We start from the raw sequence: 15,991 nt of genomic DNA on the forward strand, positions 1-15,991 counted from the left end.
CATTTTTACAGATTTTAATTTGTTTTCCCTGATTATTTTGTTCTAGGTTGAGACAAACGATTCAAGTAGTTTTCTCTTTGTCTATAAGAGGAAGAATCTAGTATGTTATTAAGATTTTCACAGGAAACAGCTTGTGGCCTATTCAACTCCGTTCCTTCTATTATATATTCTATCCTTACCAACTTTTCTACGTGAAGAAATATCATTCTATCCTTCAGATTACATTAAACAATGTCAGATCCTTTTTAACTTCCACAGGTTATGCTGCAAAAACTATTTAATAATGAATTATCATGTCTTCAGATTAATTTCCACAGTTGAGCAAGCTGAGGTAATGTGTGATGATTTGAGAACCAGCATCAGGATCCTGAAACAAACTGTGAACCTGAATGGATCCGTTATCGGGACAATGTTGACACTTCGTATAGAAAACATCAGGCACACCTCAGGGGTCACGAGGGGTCACATGGACAAGGTACGGTGTGTGTGTGTGTGTGTGTCTGTGTCTGTGTTTGTGTGTCTGTGTGTTGTCTCAAAGAGAAGAAACTCCTCAATCCACTGCAGATTGTGTTGCTGCTTGATTTGCATGATGTAAACAAACAGCTCCTGACCCGAGAGGCCCTCCTGCTGTTCATCAGACCGCCTGAGGGGGGAGACACTGATGACTCGTCAGGGGGGGGGAAACACGATGTTGACATTACAAATATCCCCACTGGTCCTGGAGGGTAAAACAGAGCGTCTTTTACTCGGCCAACCAGAAACAGCGTGATGCAGGGTGGGCGAACGATGTCAGAGGAAACCGGGTGACGTTGGTGTCAAACCTCAAAAACGCCAATCGCACACAATTCTTTTTATTCTTTGCGTCTCAAACTCCAAAATGAGGTCATAACAAACCACAGCAGTGAATCTTCTGCTTTACACAACAGGTCTGTCCTCGTTGTTCAAACTGCTTCCTGCCGTCAGAGGTCCACTCGCTCTGCTGAAGACCTTCTTCTCATCCTCTCTTCATCCTCTCTTCATCCTCTCTTCATCCTCTCTTCATCCTCTCTTCATCCTCCCTTCATCTCTCTGATTTATCTTTCTATCGGCTTTGATCAACAATCTACAGCCAGTGATTCACATCACAGCCTCGATACCGTTTCTGTCACATTTATATATTTGGGTTTTTCAAAATTCCAGGAAAATTGCAATGGATTTATTATAAGCAAATTAAAATAATGAGAAGTCAAAGAGGAACAAAGGAGATCAAATATATAAAACACAAAATACATTTGAGTCAATTAGATTTATATAGAGACCCTGAGGTCCCAGAAGATGTTTATTTTATCTCGTGCGCACAAGATTAATAAATTGACCACTCAGAGTAAATATCTGAATATATGATTGAAAGAAAAAGTTGATCCTCTATCATTGTTCCTTTCCATAAACCAAGAAGACATGAAATCCAGAGCACAAGAACAATCGAATCACCTTTGTCCAGACACACCTGAGTGAACTGAAAAGTCAAAACAACTCAGGCTCTGTCTGAACAATGATGAATTTCTATGTCCTGCAGCAGAACATGAATAATTTGTGATGATCTCAGGAAGCTGGTGAACTCTTGCCACATCGGGCCTCTTGGTTCCTGGGCAGGGCGATTACTCACTCAGCCGCAAGTCAAATACCAGAGGTGATGGGGAAATCTCAGAACATCGAGTCGGAGCCGTGAAGGAGGTCGAGCAGGAAACTGAGGCCGTGTAAGGTCAGTGTTAAGAAAGTGAAGAAAACTGTGAAGACAGGAAATGCTGCTTGTGCAATGTTCCATTCATGCAGCTGAACGTTGCATAAGTCCAACGCATCTTCCACATGTCTGTGAAAAACACACAAACAACTCGCACATCCCAGTGACTGTGTGAACATTTTATTAATTTGACAAACTTTATCGTTTCTTTTGAACGTCGAGTTGCCTCACAAAAATATTACACAAAATAATTTAGGTAAAACCCACTTCAAATAACTTTTAGATTTACATTTCAAATAAAATCATTGCTTTACGAAGCAAATATGTTGTAAAGTTATAAAAATAAAATGGACGAAATGACAGCCCCCTTAAAGTGAAGCCAAATCCTCCTCATCGCCCCCCGGTGGCTGGCTGCGGTAAAGGTCATGAACCCAACCTCCTCCATGTTAGCAAATGGGACATGGATCTAACTTAATTAGTAAAAAAATTCCATAATCACTACAGAAATAATTGATAACTAATCAGTGCTTATTAGTGGAAGATTTCAGTCCCACGCTGGATTCAGATTTCACACAGGGACACAAAACAGTTTTCAGTCTAATGTTTGATAACTTTATAACTTCGGGACGTAACATGGCTCAGAAATACAAAATGGATGACTCAACCCAGGTTGGACCTAATTAACAAATAAAAAAAACGTAGTCCGAAGAAAATGGCGGCAGCTCTACTCCAGCTGCTCCGGGTTGGCGAGCGTGTCCTCTGCCCCCCCGCTGCCGCTCCTCTCCTTGCTCTTGCTCTTGAAAGTGTTCCCCAGTTTGGCCGACAGCGCTTGCAGGGCGGTGGTCTCGTCCCGGGAGCTGCTGCGGCGGCTGCGGGTGAAGGTCGAGCCGGTCCGGCTCTCGGAGTTGGTGTCGTCGAACAGCTTGCCCATGAAGCTCAGGCCGGCCTGGCGGATGTGGGAGCTGCCGGCGAAGACGTAGAGGATGGGGTTGATGGCGCTGCTGAAGTAGGCGAAGGCGGTGACGTTGGGTCGAGCTGTGTGAGCAGCAGCTGTCACTGAGACACTGCCCTGCAACAGGCCAACCACCTGGGGGGGGGGGGCGGAAACATTATAATAAACATACAAATATTAAACTGTGTTGTTCTTCTACTGAGCTGCATCAACATTTGGGAAAAATGACTTTTCAACAGTATTTACTTCACTATTTTACTTTTAGAGTAAAAAAAGGTCCACTACGAACACGTTGACCGAAATGTGTTTATACGAATAAAAGAATGGAAGTTACAACGAAACTAAAAGCAGGAATGTAATTGTAATGGAAGCTTGACATTTTACAGTTTCACCATAAACTTTCTGTAAATAAAAGGAAAAGACAAATACAATATATTGAACCTGTATCAAGAAAATATACTTTATTATGAACTTTGTTGTATAATTTATAGAAAATATGTTTTAACATAAAATACTGTTTAAAGAAACCAAAGTTGAAACTTTTCTGCATTGTTTATTCTATAAAGCAAAAAGTTGTCATATCGGCAAACACTGAAATCTCTATTTCTCTGAAAGGCTCATAATTGATCTGCTGGTCTGGTTTAGATTTGTTCACAATATTTCACAAAGTAACGCTACTTTTGGTAAAATCTCTACTTCTGTCAACAAAGTAAATCACCTCTATGATGTTGACGATGTGGTACGGCAGCCAGAACGCGGCGAAGGCCCCGATGATCATCAGGATGAGGCGGCTGCCTCGGCCTCGGCGCTGGAACACGGCGCTGCGCAGGCGGCAGATGACGCCGGCGTAGCAGGTGTTGATGAGGGAGAACGGCACCAGGCAGGACATGACGGTCTCAAACGTGTACTGGAACACTTGGTGACCCACGCTTTTCCAGTGGTACGGCCTACACAGGTTGATAGTGGTGTTGTTCGGTAGTGGGATCTTCAGATTACTGCAGGAGGGAAACAAACATGAGCATAAGATAAAATGATCTCACAATAGATCAGATTTGATATGTTTATTAACTCAAAACAGTTGAAAGAAGGAAAATGTCCTTTCTGGTGAAATGAGGCCATATTTCCTGGAACGATATCGAACTCTTTCTTTTGCCTGGCAACAAGCATTGAAAACTAAACATTGCAAAGTAGACAGAACGGTGAAAAGTAAATCTGAGTCTCACCTGCGATAGAAAGGCATCGGCAGGGACAGGAAGAACGCCATCACCCAGACCCCCAACAGGAGAACCAGCAGGGAGCGCTTGGTTCTCATCCTCTGGGACAGGAACGGCTTGGTGACAGCCAGCCAGCGGTCCATGCTCATCAGGCAGATCAGGTAAATGGACACGTACATGTTGACACTGGACAGGTAGTGCACCAGCTTGCACGCCGCTGAGCCAAACTCCCAGCCCCGGCCTCCAGCCAGGTAGCGCAGGAAGAGAGGCGCGCTGAGCAGCACGGAGGCGTCGGCCACGGCCAGGTTCAGCACCAGCAGGCAGGTCACCGAGCGCTTCTTCACCTGGCACACCACGGACCACACCACGAACAGGTTCCCGGGGAGGCCCAGCACGAGGGCCAGGGTCAGGATGGCGATGCCGACCTGGGCTGAGACGCTGATGGGCAGAGGGGAGGACTGCTGGGGGGGGGCGGCGGCGGCGGTGAAATTAGACGCCATCAGAGAGATCTGTGAGTTTGTGTTCGACATCTGAGAGTGATTCAACCGTTCTATGAAAAAAGAGGCAGGAAACAGGAAATGTTGCATCAGGGTTTGTGACATGTGGATGTGCAAGGAGGCCAAACATTGCACAATGAGCTTCTTCAGCTTGATGAATTCATCAGTTCAGGGCTCATGATGGACAGTGAAGAGAGGTCAGAGGTCAGGGGCTGCCTCGGCGAGGGGGGGTAGGAACAGGTATTCATCAGTTACACTTTCAAAGTCAAATGAATTAATCACATTGATAAGTAAGGTCAAGAGTTCGAGGAAAGTCAGAGGCTGAAATAAAATACCTGAAAAACAGAAACCCTAACCCTAATGTAAAGTCATAGGATGGAGCCGCTCCGTATTTATAATCACGTTAGATCCCTGTGTTATTACAAAAAATAACTTTTGTAAAATGTATTAAATGTAATAATTTGCTGTCTTTGATTTTAAATGACATTGTATTCACTCTTATTTTGTGCACGTTATAATTAGTTTTTTCATAATCATTATTATTTATTTTTTTTAAATGACCAAGAAAGACAAAAGCTATTTTTTTTGTAGATAACAGAAATATGTAAAAATAAAATTATTTTAAATTGTATAATTATCCAGTGAACCTGCTCACTTAAGCTCTTCCTTTTAAACAATAATTTAAAAGTTTTTAACAAAGAATAACCAGATATTAGGAACCAAACAATCCGAATATTTGGATATTGTGACCGATATAAAACTGAAAAACTGACCTTCAGCTGCAGATGTGTAGAATCCAGTTCAGCGACTGGTTCCCAGTGTGTGTACAGGCCGGCGTCCTCCTACATGTGAGTGTGCCACAGGAAAACACAGGATTTGATGTATTGAGTAAGACGGGTCATGTGAGGGGGAAACCCAGTGACCACAAGAAACCAGCTTGTGATGTTCATGCCACACGTTTCATTCTCCAGTGCCTTAATACTACTGGTGATACTGGTATGCACCACGGCTTTATGGAAAGAGTCAACACGGCATCTGCTCCTGTTTGTGGAGCGTCGTGTGCTCTGCAGTCGTCTGGAAAACAAACACAACGAAAGTGAACATGAAGCTTCTCAGAAAGCAGATTTGAGCCAAAGGACCAAAGACAGAAAGAAATCGACAGAAGAAACGTTGCGAAAGGTTTTTCAAGGAAAAGCAGGAACGGCAGGAGACGGCGTCACCAGGGGTGAGGTGGTGAACGTTCCGGTAAAGAGTCCAGATCCTGTTGATACATGATCCTCGCCTCTCACCTCTGCTGCTGCACATCGCTCTCCTCTTGCACCAGATGTTTTTTGGCAGATTTACATCATATTCCTCTTTCCACACATCACAGGCTGCTCATGAGGGACAGGACGTACTCAGTGACAAAAGGTGTGAAGGTTATGGAAAAGATTTTTATTCGATGCTGTGTCTCCATTTCATCGTTCCATCGCATGCTCAGAGGGGAGCATTAACACAACTATATTTACACAATGAACAAAGTCTGCAGTTTCCATCAGTGCAATCAAACGCTGTTTACATTTTACAACCCAGTAATTGCTTCACTCTCAACTAAATCGTTTCTGACCACATGAGGAAGCTGTTTCCAGCAGAAAAGCAAACTCATGCATGTCTCCACTTCCCCCATCGATTCAGACATGATGACAAATGATCCACGATGCGAACGCTACCATCCGACACCATGATGCTACACACGTCTGACTAATAATCAAAATGAGTTCTTGAACGTAAAAGTGCCGTGAGCTACCGAAAATGATCTTTTAAGATCAAAAATATTGAACTTGAACTTTGATCTTTTTACTTTGGTCCTTGTCCCATCCACTAACATGGTGGAGGCTGGACTCACGACTGATAATGCCGCTTGGCACCGGGGAGCAATCAAGATGGCTTCAGTTTTTGTCATTCAGGTCATTCAGCAGCTGGAGAGCTGGTCGAGACCAAAACAAGCTCAAAGGAGAGTGAACATGTGCAGGACTCCAGATCACAAACAAAACATGCAACCGTCTGCTAGCATCATTTTACGTAATAAAATTGTTAACCCCGTGTTTACAGCATTATCCACTAAATCAAAAGTCACCAAAAATACATTGCGCAGTCGTACAGACATAAGAAATGTGGTAGAATCTCTCAACACATACACATGAATTTGAATATTGTAAAGACAAAATCAAGTTGCTGCCTCAAACCTGAACCTGAACCTCACACGGCTCAAACTCTCAGTCTTCACTGATTCACAGTTCGTTGAGACGTTTTAGTACAAGTGAAAAACTGCAAGAAGAAAAGTACACAGACGAATATTTGGAAAAAGATTCATTAAAAAACTTTCACAATGACAGATAAACATAAGAAACACGCAGCCCCACCCCCCCACCCCCCATAGGGAACAACTTGTCTTTGGATGGATGCTTTTGGAGGTTGGTGGTAAACCAGTCTGTAGGAGGCCTCCGGCAGTAAGCTGGTCCACTAGCCTGGATGCCAGACGAACTTAGCCCCGCCCACAACATTTGAGGTCGGGAAGTTCGGTCTGGAGTCGCTCCGTTGGGAGAGAAATTATGCCCGGTTCGAAATCATCCGGACCAATCAGATTGTCAGGGTGGACTTTATACGATGATGGACAGATGATCAACTGTAACGTAATCAACCACGTCATCCCCGGCGCTCGGCTGTTCACACCGGACACTGAAGCAGCGCTAATAATATCACCCGTTGATCCAGTAGATTAAAATCATAAACTTACTTGTTGCTCCAACATTAAGCAACAGCGTCCCAACATGTGTCCTCCTTGGTGTTGTCTTTATACAACATGTTCCGAGGATCATACAACTCACTGCACTTCTCCACTTCAATTATTAATTTAATGTCATTCATGTTGAAGAACTTCTCTGTTTGCTCCGTTACATGTCGGGTGTCGGGGGTAAATTACGTATTCTCCACTCAAGCCTATGTGGAGAATACGTAGTCCCCCCCCTCTCTCTTTTTATCTGTATCACTGCTTGTGTGGCTGTAGTGGATGGGCAGAGGGGGACATTTAATAATGTCATTGGTCAAATTAAAACTCCAGGACAACAGAAGGGGACTTCAAGGTATGGGATGCATATTTGATCATTTATATCATATAAGATATGTCATCATATAGTTTAAGATCTTTTTTCAGTGAGTTTCCTGGTGCGATGCACTCGCGTCAAGCGCAAGAAATAGACTCGACGCCGAAAACGATCTCTGCACGGAGTGAGGCAGCCTTGAGGCAGCGCGGTGCTTCAGCCTCCGGTGTGACCGGCACAAAGGTTTAACATGGGAGTGGATGGGAGCCAGCTGTTATTTAAGGCTTGACGCTGCGCTGAAGCGTCCGGTGTGAACCCGGGGTTAGTAAATAACATACATCACATAATACGTTGCTCTGATTGGTTGTAGGTCTATCCACTTGAGCGAAGAGGAATTTTATTTCCTGGTCAGTTGAAACACGCCCCATAATCACAGCCCAATGGAGCGTCTCAGACTCACATTCTGACTAGAATTGTGAGTCTGACAACGTCAGGCTACTGGTCCACATTCCGGTCAGAGTTTGTGACAGAATCTTCTGGAAGTGGATCCACGTGATGAAGCATCTTCTTGTGATCATCAGGAACCAGCTGGTGCAAGAGGAACCCTTATTATCGTTTAACATGACATGTTCTTGTGAGCGGACGGAGGAGAGAGTTAGAGGCCGGGGGGGTTCAGTTATTTGATCATCCAGTCTTTTGCCCCCTGTTTCCGCTACTTGCCATTCTTCACGGCTTTGGCGTTAGAGCTGGAGTTGGTTAACGAGTCTCTGCCTTTGTCCTTGAGCATGACAGCATCCGCGTCTTTCTCCCTGTCGCGGCTGTTCTGGCTGTTCTGTCGGCTCTTCCTGCTCGACGAGTCGTTCCCCGTGCCCTCGAACAAGCGGGCCATGAACTCCAACCCCTCCCGACGGATGTACGACTTTCCTGCGAAGAAGTAGAGCACCGGGTTGACGGAGCTGCTGATGAAGGCGATGGAGGAGGTGACTGCACGGCTGATTTTCCAGATTTTATCCAGCCTGGTGGGTGGGGAAGTGAGCAGAGAGTTTAGTACTTAATAGTTTTAACATTATGGAAAAGTACATTTATTAACGATTGATGGAAATATTGAGACCACTCTTGTTTCTCTACATTTACGGCAGGAGGTGATTAGCCTAGCTTCGCAAGACTAGCTAGCCTGCCTCTATCTAAGGTTACCGGGAAACACACCAACACTGGTCAAGTAAAATAGACAGGAACTCTTTCTGTCTAACCCAAGGACACTTCGGCATACGGATTGTGTCGGAATCGAACTGCCAACCTTCCGATGACGGACAACAGCCACCAGCACCCTCACACACATTAAACTCGTTGTGCTGTGGAGAGGAGGTCACAGTTGCTAGCTGGATAACGATAGCACATCTGACACAACGCAATTCCCCATGAAGCCCGGTGTTGCTTTTATACGACTTTAAAAACAGACTTTAACTAATGAGCTTCACAGGTGACTGCACAACACTCATCATTCTAGCGGTTTCCAACTGCGTCCAGTATGCTAAGCTAACACAGTTTGACTTATGAAATAATGAACTTTATTTGTTTGTATGATCACTTACGTGTCTCTTACTTGACCTTCTGGCCACAAAGCCGATGTAATCTGGGAGAAACACAACATTTGTTTGATTAGTGACATTAAAAGTTGTGTTTTCAACTTGTCAAACCTTCATTGACGACAGAAACATTTAAAGACTCCATGTTCTCAATGTTCTTAATGTGTGGAGACATGTTCTATGTGTAGAGTCAAGCTGCGTGACGTACTTGCACCATGTTGATGATGTGGTATGGCAACCACAGGAGACAGAACACCAGCACGATGGCGAGGATGAGCTTCTCACTGCGAATCCGACGGCGGAACTTGGACTGTCGGATTCGGCGTAAGATGCAGATGTAGCTGACTAAAATGACTCCATATGGAATAAAGCAGCCCAACACCAGCTCCAGCGTGTACTGCAGGACCGTCTGTGGGGGGGGGGGGGGGGGCAGGGTGAGGACAGGGGGACAGACACTTCAATATTAACACATTCTGCATCATGTGAAATTAAAAGAACCCTGACACAACGATCTGAACCCTTCAGTTGACGAGTGACTTCATATAAACATGGACGACGCATCTCTAGTTATCTTAACTGTCCAGAAATGAAGCTAAAATATCACAGCCAGCCACCAGGTGGCAACCTGAGGCCGGGCCTGTTTTCTTTGAATCTGCTCTTCTATGTTTCCTGTTATTTATTGCACCGATTACTAAAGTTATATCTTAGGTAATGAACTAATAATTCATTAGTTTGATTAGCCTTTGTGACCTCACACAGCTGTCCAGAGGTTCTGACCTCAGCTGCACGGCTCAGCTGTTCAGGGAAACATCTGTATTTGTCTGGTCACTGTTTGGAGCACATGGGCACAGGGGCGTAGGCAAAGAAGAGATTTGGCATTTTTACCTGGGGCCCCCAAAGTCCCTTGAAACACTTCTGATTGGTCAATGCCAACCACAAACCACAAATGTAATTTGACTTCCCCAAAGGTTAGCAATACAGAAACATGGCCACCAGCTAAATGTGGTAAAGTAGTAATGAGTCGCACTCGTCTGTTATGCTATTGCAGAATGAAAAGCTGTATTATTTTACTATTCAACAACAGGTTTAGGAGACTGGGCCACCTCAGTGAATAGAAGAGAGTATTCTGAGGATCTTCTTCACTCACATCACTGTTTTTGTCGTGGAAGGAGTCGCACACCATCGGCTCTCCACGGGACTCTCTGAAGATCATCGCAGGAATGGAGGCGACCATCACCAGCACCCACATCACAGCTAGCACCCGCATGGTGGTCCTCAGGCCGGTGACGGGGCTGATGCGCAGCGGCCACAGGATGGCCACCAGCCGGTAGAGGCTCATCAGCATGATGATGTAGATGGAGGCGTACATGTTGACCAGACACAGGTAGAAGAGGATCTTGCACATCGCTGTCTGAAACACCCATCTCTTCATAGCCAGGTAGATGATGAAGAACGGGGTGAGGGCCATCAGCGAGCCGTCTGCGATGGCCAGGTTGAGGATGAGGATCGTGGTGATGGACTGCTTCCGAGCGCGAGCCAGGATGCTCCAGATGACAAAGACGTTCCCGGGGAAGCCCAAGAGGAAGACCAGGCTCAGGATGACGGCGCCCACGTTGGTGGGGTGTTTGCTACCCACGATGGTCTCGGGGGGCCGGGGGGTCTCAGGGTTGTTCATACTGTTGTTTAGAGCCATTTCTGTTACCTGCCAAAGTGAGAACATTGGTGAATGACTTTGTTTAAAGGTCCAGACCAGTGCCCGTTCTAAACCGGCCTGGTGGACTGTTGTGTTGTCTTTGTTTGTGTTGATGCTTCACAGCTTCTCCAGACTCTGTCGTGAGAACAGTTCTACAACGTGCTGTCACTTTCTTACTGTTTGTGTTCTGGTTTTTAATAAACAGCCCATGATGCAGAGGGAAGTTAGAACACTTTACGTTCATCCTATCTGGTTTATCTGAATAAGCTTTATTATTGTTCACATGTGTGGCTAATACACAAGTTTGAGATTTACGTTCATTGGATTTCAGGTATTTCAAATGACAAATGAGAAACGCTAACAAAGCTCACAAGTGTGTTTTTTAAAACTCTTAATAAATATGAGTCAGCGTTTCCTTTGCAGTTTCACAGAAAATTAACAGGAATATAAAATCATTTTTTTCCAGTTCCCAAAAGACTTTGTTACTCAGCGACTCCGACCAAATAAACTGTCTCAGCTCTTGAATCCGTCGCTTTGGCACGAGCACGGGTTTGAAAATACAAGTATGTATTTGTGTAGAATAAACTCGGGCGTGTGGCACAAGTGAAACAAGTTTTAACGGCGGATCTTAATTCCTGAACGACGAGACCAGACACGAGCGGAGAGCAGGAGACATGGTGCTGGTGTTTGAGCAGAGATTCAATATCCGTCTCCCTCTGTTCCTCTTTAAGCCCGACAGATAACATGTATTTATATTACAATTCAAACACAAAAGCTATTTGAAACGATTAGACAAAGATTATTAGAAATATGATCTAGAGGAAAGAAAGTATAAGATCAGGCAGCGTAACATGAACTAAAATATAAACACAACTAAAATAGACAAGAAACACAAATATGATCATAACATTTATCTACAGTTACTCTGCATACTGAGATTTTACATAAAACACATTCTCTTTACAGAACATTGGTTACTACATTATGTTTATTTAATTTCTTAAGAGTTCCACTCTTCATGTAACTTGAATGTAAGTGAATCAGTTAAATTAAATTCATCTCATTTATGTGATGTTTTATCTCTAAAACTAACAAAATGTGATAATATGTAATATTTGTGACAAAGTGTTGTTGAGATGCTTCTGGAAGAATTAAACCAAATAAGGATCTTGTTTTGAAGTAGTGTAAATCTTTAATGATCTGTATTTTTCACATTATTCTGCAAATCTTATAACCACTTCTATAAACTAACAATAACTTGATCATAATGAGAAGTTCTGAGCTTGATATTGTTGATTCCTTTTTGTTCTGAAGATCACTTGTGTTACACCCAAACTAAGTTTCCATCCACAGTTGAAAATCGTCCCACAACAGAGGCACAGTTTCCTCCTGTTGAGTAACGTTTGTTTAAAACTAATGTTTAATCGATTTATTAGAAACAATGAAACATGACTTTATAAACCCGAGCTGCACAGACACACAACAGTTGGTGCAGGTCAGGGATAATTGTCATGTGGCTCCTGCCAGACAACATGTGTGTTAAAACTATTTGAAGTTACTGGAAACACGTTTAAACAGTAACATGTCATCACCTGCAGAACATATCTCCAGTATTCATAGGAGAACACGCCCTGAAGACGGCTCCCGCTCTCAATCATTTACGCCCACATCAATATTTTTATTAGCATCTGTAATTGAGGATTAAACACTGAGTGTGTCACCAAGGTGACATCACTACAAACAGAGGCCTCTTTCCCTCACGGGTGGTTTCTTTTACTTAATGTATGTATTTATATTCATTCTGTCATGTGGGGTTTTGGTTTTAGATTGTATTTCTTTTATTTAACTATACTATATAATATAGATATTCACTGTTTATAAGCACAGTTCTTACAGCAGCAGAACTGTGCTTATATAATTCAGGAGAAGCAGAAGTGCACATACTATTGTAAAATAAACAGGAAGCTCCACACACTTAATTTGACCTTTTGGGACTCTAAAAACTGGTGATATTTATGAAAGATCACAAGGTAATAATCATTAGGTTATAACTAATTAAGTTATTTGACCTTTGTTGTTCTTATTCGTTCCTTCCAAGTACAGACCTCAGTTTCATACATCCTACTTGTTTCCTAATGGATCACAAGTGAGTCAGGTTCATTCAGATGACTTATGAGGCACATTGGAAACTATCAACTTGCTTTAATTAGAAGTTAAGATTATAATTAATGAGACTCACGATGCAGGACGATGTGACCAGGAGAACATTGTCTGTCTCTAATGTCACTGCCCAAAGCCAGCGACACGTAGGTCCTTCAGAAATACACAGATTTATACTTAAAGTCCCAAAGCTGTCCCTTGTGTTGTGTTTCAGGTGCACTGTACACACACACACTCCTTTCCGATGAATCACTGCTGAGAGGAACAGTTTTTCAAGGTTTCAGGAGAAGAATAGACTGAAGACGTGTAACCACATGGCCAGTGTTTACAGAGAGCCGGTCCGACCACATTGACAGTGGCCTCGGAGCAGCAGCAGCTACTCACACAGTGACAAGTTGTGCAACGGCCCAACGGCGACACACTACACAACAACAATCTGCAGCTTGTGAACGCATCTGGATTCTGTTGTCATTTCTCCTGTGGTTGGCAGGTGTCCTCTCTTCCTCCACATTTTATTGCGTTTTATTATAATTTGTACAAACAGACGTCCCTGAGACACAAGTGACCACATTACACAACTCCACTGAAAAGGTGTGTGTGTGTGTGTATTGTGTGACTCATGCACATACTTGCAAAAACCTTCCCGGTACACAGGAATGGAACAACGCACAATAAACAATAGTGAAACAGGTTAAGTTGACGCGTTGCTGAAACTGAACAAATCGCAGGTGTCAAACGAACCAAACATTAATGTCTCTACACAACGACACACAACAACAGGTCGGAAGCAAAAACTCCTGAAAACCCTCTAAAGGAAAGGTTCCTTCAGCAGCAGGGCTCTGATTGACTGCAGTGATTTGCAGCCGCTGCAACCACAGTGTTGTCACTGACACACAAACCAACACACACTCATGAAGGAGACACACACTCACCATGGCATCAGACGTAAATCCCAGGAGAAGAAAGAAGACACAAAAAGCTGGAGAAGAAGTCTGATTATATTGGATTTCTCTCTCCCACACACATTTTCCACCCACCCAGTTACTCTCCCTCTTTCTTTCTCGCTCTCCCTCCTTGTCTCTCCATTGATGTGTCATGCTTGCTGTAACATGTATTTGCAGTGAGCGGGGGGTGGGGGGGGAGGCGTGTCGCCCTTCTCTGGCCTGCCTCTGCCCGGCCGGCCTGTCAGCTGCCTCACGCGTTGAGTGGAGGTTCCACCTGTGACGAGTCCACTTCACGGTTTACTTCATCCAGAGGACATCATCTACTCTCACATAGTTCCACTTGTCCCCCCCCCCCCCCCCCCCCCCCCCCATTAACTACACCAGGATGTGAATGTCATTCCAATCAGGATGAGTCACACACTGCTTGAGCGAGACAAGCCTCTCTGTAGGTATTCGTCCATCAACTGTCTTCACAGCTCGTCCCTCGAGGGTCACGGTGAGGCTGGAGCTGATCCCACGTGCCCTTGGGCCAAGGGGGGGGGGGGGCCTGTGATTCGCCATGCAGCGAATCACAGGGTGGACATTATACAAGCACCCATCGATTCCAGTTCATCTCAAAGGTATCGGATGGGGTTAAAGTTGCAGGTAAATCACATTCTCCCTTCAAGGATCATCTCATGACAAACTAGCCTCTTGAGGCACCAGCCAATGTGTTGGGGCGTCCAGGGACGACAGCGGGCCAACTCTCCCTGTTACACGTTCAAGTCCAGTGAGTCCACACGAGTCGGACTTGAACAGTGCTACCAGACGTCATTTAGGCTCATCTCTATACTCTACTGATCCCAAAGCTCCTTCAGGCCTCCTGAAGAGCCACAGAGGTCAAAGTCAAAGGCCGTGGCCTCAGTCAGAAAGTTATCAGTAAGAATCCAAAACACCAAACTCAAGCAGACGAAGGCAGATCAACATACTGACCACCTCCTCTGCAGGGAGGAGGTGGTCTGTAGGGGGCGACTGTCGCTGCACAGAAAGACAGATCCGTTCTATGGATTTCAGTTCATGTGCTCCACCTCTTCTTCTCTCCACACGGGCCATTTACCTGCGGCCACGTCAGAGAGAGAGAGAGAGAGAGAGAGAGATAGATAGATAGATAGATACATAGATAGATACATAGATAGATAGATAGATAGATAGATAGATAGATAGATAGATAGATAGATAGATAGATACATAGATAGATACATAGATAGATAGATACTTTATTAATCCCGTGGGAAATTCAGATCATCCAGTACACTTAACACATCACTGACATACATAAATCCCATACAGTGAACATATTTACAGATACTGCTGGGACGTGAGCCCCCCGGTCTTGTCCCTGCACATTCACCTGCAGAGTCTGTTGATGGAGACTGGAGCCACAGAGCAGCCTCAGCTGGAGCAGTCTCCAGTCTCCTCGTTATGGTCCCAGTAGTCCCTGCTGCAGCCTCAGCACTAACTCAACCCCATCCTCATTATGATTGGATGGTAACTGGCTCCTGGCCGCAGAGCCACATGGTTCACTCCACCTTTGTGCTGCTGCAGCTCGTCAGCCCGTTTCCTGATGAGCGTCTCAGAGGGACAGGAGCGTTGCTGGGTTTCATCGAGAACCAGTTGGATCAGTGGGAGGAGTCCCCTGACTGGAACCAGTTTTACACAGCAGGATAACTTCACTAGCCCTGGTGAGGGATAATCCAACGATGAATAACATGCAGCGGCCAGGATTCATGAAAACATTACATTACATTACATGTCATTTAGCTGACGCTTTTATCCAAAGCGACTTACATTTTTAGAACACTCATCATTTTATGAGGGGCCATCTAGGGGTTCAGTATCTTGCCAAGGACACTTAGGCATGCAGATGGGATAGAGTGGGATTCGAACCGGCAACCTTCTTGTCGCAGAGCACCCGCTCTATCCCCTAGGCCACACTCTCCCCGTGTAGCCTAGGGAGAGTATCTCAATACTTGATGCTTTAGCTTCATCTTTGTTTTTGTTTTGATTTAGTTTTACACAACGAAGCTTCTGTAAGAGCTGATTTTAAAATCATTTTAATCGGTTTATAAGTGATGACGTCAGCAACCAAATGTTCTGATTATTTCA

General features: G+C 44.4%; 2 protein-coding genes across 2 annotated transcripts; both read right to left on the reverse strand.

Moving 5' to 3' along the window:
- Positions 1-1,884: 1,884 nt before the first annotated feature.
- On the reverse strand, positions 1,885-5,668 carry ltb4r (leukotriene B4 receptor). The gene is made up of 4 exons (XM_062383483.1): positions 5,157-5,668; positions 3,896-4,436; positions 3,391-3,667; positions 1,885-2,807 (listed from the first exon to the last, which is right to left on the reverse strand). Exons 2-4 carry the CDS (start codon positions 4,414-4,416, stop codon positions 2,445-2,447), a joined length of 1,161 nt encoding a protein of 386 aa, XP_062239467.1. The 5' UTR covers positions 4,417-4,436; positions 5,157-5,668; the 3' UTR covers positions 1,885-2,444.
- Positions 5,669-5,796: 128 nt separating this feature from the next.
- Positions 5,797-13,967, reverse strand: ltb4r2a (leukotriene B4 receptor 2a). The gene is made up of 5 exons (XM_062383484.1): positions 13,835-13,967; positions 10,197-10,751; positions 9,258-9,458; positions 9,056-9,096; positions 5,797-8,479 (listed from the first exon to the last, which is right to left on the reverse strand). The coding sequence occupies exons 1-5, from the start codon at positions 13,835-13,837 to the stop codon at positions 8,176-8,178; spliced, it is 1,104 nt and encodes a 367-aa protein (XP_062239468.1). The 5' UTR covers positions 13,838-13,967; the 3' UTR covers positions 5,797-8,175.
- Positions 13,968-15,991: the final 2,024 nt, after the last annotated feature.

Source organism: Platichthys flesus, chromosome 24 (genome assembly GCF_949316205.1).
Source record: "Platichthys flesus chromosome 24, fPlaFle2.1, whole genome shotgun sequence".
NCBI lineage: Eukaryota > Metazoa > Chordata > Actinopteri > Pleuronectiformes > Pleuronectidae > Platichthys > Platichthys flesus.

Excerpts from the sequence above, each read along its gene's own strand:
- ltb4r2a (XM_062383484.1), bottom strand. Across the intron at positions 9,459-10,196 it reads TCCACGACAAAAACAGTGAT|ACGGTCCTGCAGTACACGCT; the intron begins GTGAGTGAAGAA and ends CCCCCCCCACAG. Across the intron at positions 8,480-9,055 it reads GAAGGTCAAGTAAGAGACAC|GCTGGATAAAATCTGGAAAA; the intron begins GTAAGTGATCAT and ends CCCACCCACCAG.
- ltb4r (XM_062383483.1), bottom strand. The coding sequence starts at position 4,416 with ATGTCGAACACAAACTCACAGATCTCTCTGATGGCGTCTAATTTCACC. Across the intron at positions 3,668-3,895 it reads CCGATGCCTTTCTATCGCAG|TAATCTGAAGATCCCACTAC; the intron begins GTGAGACTCAGA and ends TCCCTCCTGCAG. Across the intron at positions 2,808-3,390 it reads ACATCGTCAACATCATAGAG|GTGGTTGGCCTGTTGCAGGG; the intron begins GTGATTTACTTT and ends CCCCCCCCCCAG.